Source organism: Poecilia mexicana, unplaced genomic scaffold (genome assembly GCF_051168715.1).
Source record: "Poecilia mexicana isolate PSO_F unplaced genomic scaffold, ASM5116871v1 scaffold_9, whole genome shotgun sequence".
Lineage (NCBI taxonomy): Eukaryota > Metazoa > Chordata > Actinopteri > Cyprinodontiformes > Poeciliidae > Poecilia > Poecilia mexicana.
Window position 1 is genome coordinate 32,931,002 of NW_028263378.1, and position 13,147 is coordinate 32,944,148.

The 13,147-nt window shown below is 39.0% G+C and overlaps 1 protein-coding gene across 1 annotated transcript in view; it reads left to right on the top strand.

Annotated features, from left to right (window-relative positions):
* The first annotated feature begins 4,465 nt into the window (after positions 1-4,465).
* npr3 (natriuretic peptide receptor 3) overlaps positions 4,466-13,147 on the top strand; it is a 92,811-nt gene continuing 84,129 nt past the window's right edge. Inside the window, exon 1 of the mRNA XM_088009165.1 lies at positions 4,466-5,374. Coding sequence (XP_087865291.1) covers positions 4,723-5,374 — 652 coding nt within the window. The 5' untranslated portion in view covers positions 4,466-4,722. The remainder of the gene's footprint in view (positions 5,375-13,147) is intronic.

Consider the following 13,147-nt stretch of genomic DNA (forward strand, 5'->3'; position numbering starts at 1 on the left):
GAGAGTGTTTTTCATGTTTTTATTAATTGTAGAAGACTGATGACATTTTTTAGTTGATTGATGAGTGTTTTTAGCTGTTTTGGCATTGTTTTTACCAGTTCTATTTTTATTTATGGACTGCGTTTTAACAAAGCCAACAAGCCAAAGTGCCAGATTTTTAATTTAATTGCCAAAGCTAAAATGGCTAATTATCTAGTACAGACAGACTCCAGGCTGGACCACAACTCAATGCCGTGGCTCTGTGGAAGTGCAACGTCAAGGCCAGGCTGAGGCTGGAGTTTTGCTTCCACAGAGCCACTGGAAATATGGAAAGTTTCCTGCAGCTATGGGGTTTTAATGGGATTTTGTGCAATATATCAACTCAGGGAAAACTGATATTTAACAAGCATCTTATTTAATTAATTTTTAAGCTTATCCTGATGTGAATATCTTGTTTTTAATTGTATTCTGTGCACTTTTTGATTATAAATAAATGTTTTGTTAAAAATCAAAAATAATTATTCTTCTTGATTTCTTGATTTTACTGGCTGTTGGCAACAAACTGTTAGTTTACTTATTGGTATGGAGTGTGGTTCGTGATGATCTATCTATTTATCTCTCTCTCTCTCTCTATATATATATATATATATATATATATATATATATATATATATATATATATATATATATATATATATATATATGTGTGTGTGTGTGTGTGTGTGTGTGTGTGTGTGTGTATTCTACCAAAAAATAAATAAATAAATATATCCTACCAATAAATACATGTGCACACACACATACTTATACATAACTTTGTATTCCACCCATCTATATCATACACGCATTCACAAACACACCTATGATAATCAAATTCTATGAAATAATTTAGTTTTTTCATAGATGATGTTTGGAAACCACCACTGTAATAAATCTTTATATTTAAGTTTTGTATTTTCTCTTCATTTTCTACCCTCTTCACTAATATTATTTGAACTATGAATTTTACTAAATGTTCTTGCCAATATTTCAACTTTATCTTCATCTTTTACTATATTTGTATTATCTATTAATATATGATATTCAAACTCTATCTTTATTCCATTCATTCTTTTAATTATTTCCCAGATTTTTTCAATTTTTGTTTCTTTCCCTACAGTGTTAAAAGTCATCCCCTCCATTAGTTGACATAACATTTTTATATAAGTTACTTCCAATTAACATAATGAGTTATGTAATTTCAACTTAATTTCTTGAGTTATTGGCATTTCACACAATTTTGTTAATAGTAAAGAGGGTTGGATAATAAAAATATAAAATAACTTTTCTTCTTTTATTTAAAGGAAAATCTCACAGTGCATACAGCAGCTGCATTAATCCATACTGTCAGTCACTTGTAGGAAATATAGAATTACACAGAAAAGCTAAAAAAGGGAATCAAACTTAAAACTCTGAACTAAGAACTTCTGATCACATAAAAGCAATTAATCATAGCTGCCATGGTAAATTATTACTTATAACTATTGTCAGTAGTCCCTAACATTAATATGATTAGACCGCATGTAATCATGATATACACTTCTGATCAAAATCTTAAGACCAGTCAAAAAAAAGGAGCCCTCATAGCTTCATTTATGCACTTAGTTCACGCAATTTCTTTGAAATATGGTCTGGAGCAGGGGTCACCAACCTTTTTGAGACTGGGAGCTACTTCACGGGTACAGAGTAAAATTTGTCTGTTTGATCCAGACAAATTTTCTTGGCTCAGCCTTTATAACAATAATACATACACTCCTGATCAAAATCTTAAGACCAGTCAAAAAATTGCAAGAATTTGCATTTTGCACTATTGGATCTTAAGAAGGTTCTAAGTAGAGCTTCACAATGTCAAAGGAAAAAATCAGCGCAAGAGACAAGAACTTTTAGCAGGGAATTTTCTGAAAACTGCATTTACACTCAAACATGATTTTTTTCATCTGATCAAAAGTTTAAGACCATAATCTTTAAAAGCCAAAAGCTGTGAAAAATCTGGATTCCATGTCATTTTCTGTCAAGTCTTTACACTGTCAAGACCTCCTGATGGCAAAAGCAAAAAAGCTCACTGACTTTGAACATGGTAGGATTCTTGAGCTGCATAAGCAAGGCCTCTCACAACGTGCCATCGCTGCTGAGGTTGGACCCAGTAAGACAGTCATTTTGCATTTTTTAAATGATCCTGAGGGTTATGGAACAAAAAAGTCAAGTGGTAGATCCAAAAAAATTTCACCAGCTCTGAGCTGCAGGATCCGATTGGCTGTCTGTCAAGACACAGGACGATCCTCTACCTAAATTAAGGCCACTACTGGTGCTGACTGCAGCCCAATAACCATCAGACGGGAGAGAAGGGGCTGCGAGAGAAGGGCTTCAGAAACAAAAAACGTCTTCAAAGACCACGTCTTCCTCAACACCACAAAATTGCCCGTTTGGACTTTGCAAGGGTGCACCAAACAAGGGACATTGAAAGGTGGAAGAAAGTTGTCTTCTCTGATGAGAAAAAATTTAACCTTGATGGTTCTGATGGCTTCCAACGTTACTGGCATGACAAGGAGATCCTGTTACGGCCCTAGGCCTTGTAGGCTGGGCTGCAGGTGTCTTGTTTGTCTTTGTGCTCCTCCCCTTTACAGGTGCTGCTGATTTGCTAATTTGGAGCATAGAGTACTTGAACCTGGCTGTCTCTGTCTTCTGTGTCGCCTTCAGCGTCCACTCGGCCGATTGACACTTGTGGTGTTTGTTGCCAGGCCTCAGCTCCCCTCCTTTTTGCACATTTGAGTTTGTCTTTGTTTTTGCACTTCAACACTTCCATATGCACACTCATACAACACATCCAAGCATTTGCATTACACCACTGATACTGATATCCACAATCCATTGTTGTTTTTGTTAATAAATACTAATTTAAATGCACTTTAACCCCTGCATGGCCTCCCGTTTTGTTATGACCTTGAGCCAGTCATAACAGATCCCACCTGAGATGTTTTCTACACGGCACAGTGGTGGGGGCGCCATCATGATTTGGGGTGCGTTTTCCTTCAATGGAACAATGGAGCTTCAGGTTGTGCAGGGGCGTCAAACAGCAGCTGGCTATGTGGAGATGTTGCAGCAGGCATCCCTCATGACTGAGGGCCCTCGTCTGTGTGGTAATGATTGGGTTTTTCAACAGGACAATGCTGCAGTTCACATTGCCTGCCTGACAAAGGAGTTCTTCCAAGAGAATAACATCACTCTTTTGGACCATCCTGCATGTTCCCTGCATGTTCTACTGTAACCCAATTGAGAACATGTCTTTGTTATGACAACTTGACATTAACCAAGAAATCATTACTGATATAAATTTGTTATAAAAGTATTACTGATTGCACTTTAAAAATTAGGTATCTTTATGTTATTAAAGGTAAAGTTTAAACAGTAATGATTTCTTAGTTAATGTCAAGTTGTCATAACAAAGACATTTTAAATAATGTCAACTTTGTATTAAAAGTGTCATAATTTACCGAATGACAATTTATGACAACAGTCATAAATATTTATGAAGGCTTATTCATGTTTATGACAGTGTCATGACAGTCTTATTCACCCCCCCTTCAAATAAAGTGTTACCCATTTTTCTAACACCAACTGATGTGCAAGTTATTTTTTTTAGATTAAAACCAGAATGATGACCTGTTTTCTTTCCCAACAGGTCATCATCAGCCTTTTCTGACAAGAAGCTATTGTGCCCTTGTTTATATTTTTAACAGTGCAATTCTGTGAAGACAAAATATGTCTGGTGCTCTAGCTCTGATTCACATATCTTGCTAAATTGTGGGTTTGAATATTACAATTCTTTCCTATAACAAAATAAACCTGCAGAAAGAAATTACTAATAAAATATCTTACATATGCATAGTTGTATGCTCTATATACAGATTTTCCTGAGCTTTGATTGTATATCTCACAATTTTGTAATTTACCATTGTTAATTAAACTCTGAAAGCTGTGTGGCTTTGTTAATATTCTGTCCTAGAATGCGGTTAGATGTGCCCTTTTCTTTTTTAGCACCTGCCCCTTTAGTGGTCTTTGCACGCCCCTGGGCACTGCCTCTGTAGATGCGAAATTTAAGTTCACTGCAGAATATCTGATTTTAAAAATATCTTTGCTTTTTTAAATTCCAATTTCCTGTCATCTCAATGCGTTTAACATGCTTTTGTATACTAAAAACAGAATATGACATAAAGAAGGTATGCATGTCACCTCTTTAAAACGACCACCCTACGCTTACTTTGAGGAGAGTTGAGTATTCTATGAGCTGTTTGCAGCCTCGAGAGCCATGCAGAAAGCTGGGCTGTGCTGAAGTAGCTCATTGTGAGCTCCGCAGCAGTGTAGCTTTAAGATGGAGGTGGGCAGCGCTTCATGACGCAGGAATATTCCTGAAAGGATGCTTCAAAACTCCAGACTGGAGCCAGGCAGCGCGTGTGTCTGAACTGGAGCTGAACGGATCTACGAAACTGTCCGGACTAAGCACTGGGGCAAATTTTGATTCTGCAGAACAAAACCCAGATCTGAGAAGCGTTCTGGTTTTACCTGCTCACTGGAAATATTTAATCAGGGCTGTCTGTAGCTCAGTGCGCTGCTTAGGGGGAGCCAACTTGGAGAGAGAAGCGTTTAGAGAACACTTCTGAAGCGTTGATTGGTTTTTGTCTGAGGCTAAACTTTCAAAGCGGCGCCATGGCACCGTTTATTCAACCTTTTCTGATCTTTTTGGTCATCTTCAACCCATTTATCACCAACTCTTTCACGGAGGAAATTGAGGTTTTGGTGTTTTTGCCACAAAATGACTCTTTCCTGTTTTCACATGCAAGAGTCGCACCAGCGATCCGTTACGCACAGGACAGACTGAAGGCAGAATATCCAGGTTTCCACTTCAACATTCACTTTGAGAACTCCGACTTGGCCAACCACGCTTTATTCACGCTGGCGGACAGGTCGTGTAACCTGAAGCCAGACTTGATCCTCGGTCCAGTACGTGAGTACGAGGCGGCAGGTGTGGTGAGGCTGGCATCCCACTGGAAAATCCCGGTGATATCTGCAGGTGCTCTGGCCACCGCCTTCAAGAACAAGGAGACGGAGTACTCTCACCTGACTCGGATAGCCCCGTCCTACGTTAAAATGGCAGAGACATTCAAAGCGATGTTCGAGCACTTCACATGGAAGAGCGCACTGTTGCTGATCGAAGACGACATGAAGGAGCGGGACTGTTACTTCACTTTGGAGGGAGTCTACCATTTAATGGATGACTATAATGTGGAAGTTGAAATAATCCATGAACAGGCCCCTTTCAATATTGAAGAAACATTCAAGAATAATCAGGACATGGAAGGTAAAGCGGCTTTATTGCTTTATACAAACTGTTTAGAAAAGTGTTTAAAATAATCTGACCAATTTCTTTAAAAATTGCAACATTGAAATGACGATTTACTATTTTATTTGCAAATATATATTATAACTCATATAGAAATATTGACACCAAGTTAAAAATTCCCAAAAGATTAAAAAAAAACTAATTAAACTTAAGTTAGTGTCCTAAAATGGAGTCAACATGGAGGTAGTAAAAATGTAACAGTAGGGTACAATAAACTAAGTCTGACTTTGGAGATCCACCAGCCTATGTAACCACTTTAAGCAGCAGTCTGAAAAATCTGTGCTGTCTGGTTTTATCAGTCTCACATTATTGAGAGGGTATTTTACCCTACACTTCTTTCCCAAAATAGTTTCATTTCTTTGAGAGTTGCAGAGATTTATCTACAAGTTTACTCATGAGGTCCCAAAGTGTTTCAATCAGTATTTTTATTCAGCCATACAAACATTCATTATTTTTATTTCCAGCCATTCTTCTGCAGATTTGCTGCTTCGTTCTCAGTGACTGACCTGTTGCTGAGAGAGCTTAAGCCAATAGTTAGCTGTTAGACTGTCTTAGAAATACAGGCGGATACAGCGAAAGTTGATTCTGACTGCAAGGTGGCCAGGTTCTGTGGTTGCAATACAAGACCAAATCATCAATCATCCTTGCAGCAAGTCTCACCATTGGGATGAAGTGTTTCTGGTTAATTATTAATTATGGCTGAACATCTCTGAACATCTCAATATTTCTGTCATTTACAAATCGACATTCTTCCAGTCGTTTTGTAGTTACTTTAAATCGGTCTTTCTCAAACTGTGGTCTGCAAGGTACTGCATGTAAACGTCCATTTATTTGCCATGATGAGAACTCATAGTGTGATGCTAGCTTACCAAAGGATTGTGTTTGAGAATAATGATGGAAAACTGGCATATAACCGGGTCACTCAAAAGAAAAGCTGCAGGTACCTGTGGAAAGAAAACAACTTCAGGACTATATATATCATCAGGGAAAGCTAAGTCAAAGCTGCTGAGTGTTGATGTGACACTAGCGACTGGATTCCTTTGAACGGTTATTGGTAGGAATTGCTCCAGTTATTCAGAACTGTTCTTTGTTTTTTACCACTTTGCTTGGTAATGAATGATGCTCTACTTTCAGATCACAGCTATTGTTGTTTTTATTTAATTAAAAAATATTAAATTAAATTAAAGAAATACAATAAATAAATGCAATTGATAGAAATGGGTAGGTTGCATGATATATTAAGATGTGCTGTCACAGGAGCAATTTCAGGTTAGGTGGTCTGTGACTGTTTTAGATTAGTTAAGTGGTCCACCTGAAAAAGTTTGAGGGACACTGCTATAGGACAAACTAAGTAACTTTAAATCTCAGACTGGATAACCTGGGTAGCAAACAGCTTAAACTCTAACGTAATATTTGCTGAAATAAATTCCAGCCCCCTTTTGCCCTGAACAGAACTGTGTGGAGCCAGAAAATGAGTGTGTTTTATTACAAGATGTCAATCTCACAGTAGAGCAGCACAGTATGCAACATCATTAACATGGAGCAGTGGCAAAAAGCCATGATTGCACAGATGATGTTTATTTAATAAGACATCATCTCAGCTAACCTCTGCCTGTGTGTTGAGATCAAACAAACTGCTCCCAGCAGAAATCAAATCAGGGGGGACCAGACAGATTCTGTCATGCTCTTTTATGTTTTAAAACTCAAGGAAACCAGGAATCTGTATGAGCCGCTGAATTTTTATAGAGATTCGAGACATGTTTGTTTAAGTATTATATAATTAAAAGCCCCAAACTCCATATTGTCAACAAGATGCAACAGTTTATTTATTTATTTATTTATTTATTTATTTATTTATTTTTGCACAGCTGTAATATCCTAGAGGTAGTCACTTAGTGCCCTGAGGAACCAATTAAATTGCCCACAGGTCATATTCTAAAAATAGAATCTGTTGCCATGGAGCTCTGTGGGAAAATATTTTATTTGAGATGTAATTTGAAACAATAGTTTTTGTAATACTAGTAGCTCATAACATTAGAATATTGTGGAAAAATTGTAGGTTCATTTCAAAAAGTGAAAGTCCTATGTGAAATATTTTTAGTATTTGTGTTATGTAATATTGATAATTATGGTTTAAAGATGAAAACAAAATTCTCTCAGAAAATCAGAGTATTGCTAAAATGTTAGGTAACACTTTATTTGAAGGGGGGTGAATAAGACTATTTAAACTTTACCTTTAATAACATAAAGATACCTAATTTTTAAAGTGCAATCAGTAATTCTTTTATAACAAATTTATATCAGTAATGATTTCTTGGTTAATGTCAAGTTGTCATAACAAAGACATTTTGAATAATGTCAACTTTGTATTAAAAGTGTCATAATTTACCGAATGACGCTTTATGACAACAGTCATAAATATTCATGAAGGCTTATTCATGTTCATAACATGTATTATGTCATGTTTATGACAGTGTCATGACAGTCTTATTCACCCCCCTTCAAATAAAGTGTTACCAAATGTTATATCATGTTCATATAAAGTTGAATGGAAGGAAAAAGTGTGGCATGTAAAGGTGGAGCAGAAACAGGATGAGAAGATTGTCGAGTGGACTGAGGTATTCAGCGAATCAAAAGCCATTATGGGCAACAAATGTCATATTCCTTTGTATCAAGCCACTCCTGAACCAGAGACAACACCAGAAGAGGCTTACCTGAGTTGAGGAGAAAAAGAACTATACAGTTGCTCAATGGTCCAAAGTCCTCTTTTCAGAAAAGGTTCAAGTTGGCATTTCATTTGGAACTCAAGGTTCCAAGGTTTGAAGGAAGAGCTGAGAGGCACTGAATCCATGTTGCTTCAAGTCCAGTGTGAAACTTTCACACTCTGATGATTTGGGGTGGCATATCACCTGCTGGTGTTGGTCCACCAGGTTTTCTGAAATTTTTTTTTTTTCTGAAACAAAACTGCAACACTGAAGTGTTACAGTTGATACTGTTAACTTCAGTGTTACAGTTGAAACCGTTGGTTACGTATTGTAACCCCAGATTCTATGAGTATAGGCACAGCCTTTTAAGGCTATCACTAGTGGGTTTATCCCTTGCGCACCGCAGCACTCAAAAAAGCTTAATCCACGCCCACCGACTGGGTGGGCCCCACTGGTCTGTATAAATAATGGATTTCCTAACAGCTTTTTTTTTTTTCAGCTGAATAGCTGAAACCAGTGAGGCCCGCCACAGCTTAAAGGGCCGCGCCTATCCTTGTAGAATCTGGGGTTGCAATACATAACCAACGTTCTATTTTGTATAGGCTTCGCCCTTTAAGTTTATCGCTAGTGGGTCAACAGAAAAGCAGGATGCAGTCTATGCTGCTTGCTCTGTTTTTGTCCTGTCTTTTTCTATATTTTTGGAGCCTTTCTTTGTACATCCTCCGAATCTACAAATTATGGATCTGGATCTCTCTCAATGCAATTGATCAAATTTTCTCGACAAGAAGACTGGGCACAAGAGAGCCCTCTTGTCCTGCGGGGACAAACTCGGCAGGATTCACCCTGGATTTATTCATGATAACAGGATTTCTGCTGTTTGGAGCTTGTGGATACCTGGCTTATTGACAAATTTGTGATGGACTTGGCCGAACTAGCAAACATTCAGGCTTTTGGTGTGGACAGAGACGCAAGTTGGATGTGAGTCTTGCTGAGACTCGCAGCCCAGCTGAGGACTCTAAAACTCACTAAAGGAATGGAATCGATCTTGGAGAAGTTGCTAGTTTCGGTTCAGTGGAACGACCAAACTAATTTGGGTAATTGGGAACTGTGATGTATCAGAGAGACATTAGGGAAGATTGAAATTTATAATCTACCCGACCTAAGACTCTGAATTGGATTTCCCTGTGTTGCCTTGGAAGGGCATATTTCCAAACGCTCCTTCCCACCTCACCCCCTCCTGTTATCCATGCAGCTGTGGAGCTGAGCACTCCCAAGGACATTCCTCGATAGCAACACCTTGATTGGACTTCTGCCGGGATCCTGAGCAACGTGGTTTTATGGCCCCTGTGATGTCACTGCCTTTACTCATGTCTTTGTTTTGTCTGAATCTGTCCTTTCCTCTTTTTATATTTAATTTTGTTAGAAACTGTAGAGTACTCACTTTTAACCCAGCAAAGGAATTAGAACAAACTTGGAATCCAGAGACTCAGTTTATTAGTCACTCTTTTGCTAGTTTACCTATTAAAAACTGTGGAGTACTCACTATTTAACCCAGAAAAGGATTATTTTAGTTTATTAGTAATGCAAGAAATTGTGATGTAAGCACGATTTAGATCAATATTATACTTTCTAGATAACTTTTATGCAGAGAGACTCATACTGCTACAGCCCAGAAAATTAATTACAACTTAGAATCCAGAAATACAGGAACAGTCACAACTTACTTTTTATGCTACTATTCCTTAGAAACTGTGGCTTCTCACTTTTAACTCAGAAAATGACTTAGATTAGTCACTCTTAAGCTGTATTTAGATGCAGAGACAAGAAGCCCAGAGGACATTTTTGGATCGAGACTACTTTTTAGACTCTTGTTCTTTCAACCCAGAAATGGAATTAGACCAGAGGATACTTAGCAACCCTGAACAGGTGCACTTAGCTTACACATACTTTAGATCAACATTAGATTCTTTTTCTCTTTTTTTTGTTTTGCTCTTTGTTATTTTGTTTACAACCTTTTAATTCCTGTAAAGCACTTTGTATTGCCTTTTGCTGAAAATGTGCTATATAGATAAAATTACCTTTATCTTTATGTCTCACTGGGTCCATCCAGATCACCACCATAAAGCATCTGCTCGCATATGACAAAAAACAGTCTTAGCCTAGAGTGTGTAATTACGCACTCCCGCCCTCCCATACAGCAGAAGGCTAGACAGGAGAATAGCCTCTGGTCAGAAAAGGCTGAGATAAAAAGACCTGCTGCTGCAAATAGGAACAACGAACGTTACAAACTGTAACACTGTAACGATGAACAGAGCAGGTAACTTATTATAGAGCACTTTGCACAACCATGTTGTTCTCAAATGCTTAAATAAACATAGAGCTCCGCAGGGGAAAAAAACTGAATTACAATAAACATCAGCTGAATCATGCATTATGTTACAGTAGGAAATGCCACTTACTGTGCAACAGACACAACATGGGAAAAAACTGGCAGGTTTACAGCAGAAGACACAAATCGTGACTGAAACATAACATCATGTCGCCCTGTGTTACATGCAAGGGTGAGACAATATTAACACGTAACCAAAGTAATTATTCTGTCAGAACTCTGGGAACAGAAAGGGCAATAGAGAATGTGGAAACGTCATACAATTGAAACCGAATAAATGACCACAGAGATGACCAGGAAGCTGCCTTGAAAATGTCCTTCACAGACATTCCTCCATGCAGAACTGCAGGATGAAATCCTTGTAGAGTGAGATCTCATATTCTCTGGAGGATCCAGTCTGGAGGAAGTGTAAACCTGTGAGATGGCCTCATACAACCAGTGAGAAAGGCACTGGGCGGACAGAGGATGCCCCACAGAGTTATCATCTCTGTGGGGCATCAAATGCATGAAATAGGTACAGTGATGAGGCTACATGTAGTCTCTGGGACACAAAGAGTGGAAGGGCAATTTTTTGTGCCACAATGCTGCTGAAAATCTTTCACACTTTCTCAAAAACGCTGAAATTTGACAACCAAGAATCAAGACCAGCAGTGCATGTGATGGATAAATTGGCAGCCATCAGAGAGGCCTGGGACAAGAGGGTTGATCATCTGATATATGGCAAGCAAACCAGCAAAATATGGCATCAAAATATGGGTGGCCTGTGATGCAAAATCCAGCTATGCATGGAATATGCAAGTGTACACAGTGAAACTGCCAAGTAGAGCAGTCGTCCCCAACCCCCCGGCCGCGGACTGGTACCGGTCCGTGGACCAATTGGTACCGGCTGCACAAGAAATAATTAAATATTTCAGTTTTATGTATTATCTGAGTCCGGAGAATCTTTTATTTTGAAAATCCTTTAACCAGATTCTCTCGGTTACGTCTTGTGTGCCAACATTGAGCCCACAAGCAGCAAAATGAGTAATGAGTAAACAGATGTCTTTAGAAAGTTTCTTTGCAAAGGGGAAAAGGCTCAGACAAGAGACAGGAGAATGGATTTATCCCGGACCGGTAGGTGATTCCCACATTCCAAACCCGCTCTGCATAATATACGGCGTTCTGCTCGCTAATGAGGCAATGAAGCCTTCAAACTGTTTCGCCTCATAGAGACCAAGCACGCTGTGCATAAGCAACACTAAGGGTGTCATTGTCTCCATCACTCCCAGATGGGACCGTCTCATTGCAGAGAAACAAACTCAGGGCTCCCATTGATTTGTCATTATCGTGAGTTAAAGTTTTCATTAAAGAAAAATGTCCGATTTTGTGGTGCATCTGTATCTTATTTTGAAGGGCTGTGTAAACGTTAGCATAGCTATCATAGTCAGAGAGTGTTAGGCGCTAGAGAGGAGAGGAGTAGAGCTTGTAAGTCTTGAGTCTGTTTCACACGGTACGATTTAATTGTCGACCGATTTTCCAAACCTCTGTGACCACACACGACACGAGCCGATAAAAGTACAACAGATTCTCCAGCACACGGCAGGAGCAACAGACCACACGCGAACCGATTTTACTCAGGAACATCCCCGTAAAACCCCCAACATACCACATGTGAATTTAGAATAAACAACCGGTGTAGAAGCCACAGTGATAGTTTGTGGACTCGTTTTAAGCGATAAAAGACGTGACAAAAAGGAAAAAACGCCGTTGGATTAAAGACTGCGGAGCAGCCGCTCTATTTGCTGCTCTATGTCCTAAACCAGGCTCTCAGTTGTGCGACGTCAGCTCTTGGGGATTCCCCTCAATGTTTATGTCACCGCACTACCTGATTGGCTACCTTTATGTCACATTCAACAGGTTGCGTTCTCACTCCCAGTCATGGAAAACCCCACAGGCTGAGATAAAATGGCCAAGACAATCCAACATGTTGAATATTCCCGATTTTAGATCGGAGGGGTCTGGACGTTCTACGTAATACACCACTCACAGCAAGATGATCGGTTACAAATATTGCAGCGACAATCTTAGAACTCGAAACGTTAAAAGATTGTTATAAAGGGAAAATCGGGGCAAAAAAATTTAAATTGTGACATATGACTCTCTTCTACCCCCCTGGGCCGCGGTAAAATTATCACACCTTGACCGGTCCGCGGTGATAAAAAGTGGTCGCGGTGGGGACCACTGGAGTAGATCAAGGGATCGGAGTTCTGCTTGAATTGACTGTTGGACTGAGAGGGTACAATGTCACATGTGACAACCTCATATGAACTCAGCCAGTGGCTCCTGAAAAGGAAGATGCCAATGGTTGGCACTGTTTGGAAGGATAAGTCTGAACTCCCCCCTGCATTCCTTGCAACAAGAGGCAAAGAGGTTTTCTCATCAAATTTTGCCTTCACTCCCACCACCACTCTTGTTTCTTGTATCCCAAAAAGGAACAAGAATGTAGCTCGGCTTGTAAATTGTAAATAATTGCTGACATTTCCTTCATTAACGGTAATCATTAAGGTGAATCAGGAACAGCTGGTAATCAGTAGTTCTAATGATCATTTTCCCAATATTCCAATCTCCAATTGCAATATTGGGGATTGTATTCTTTGC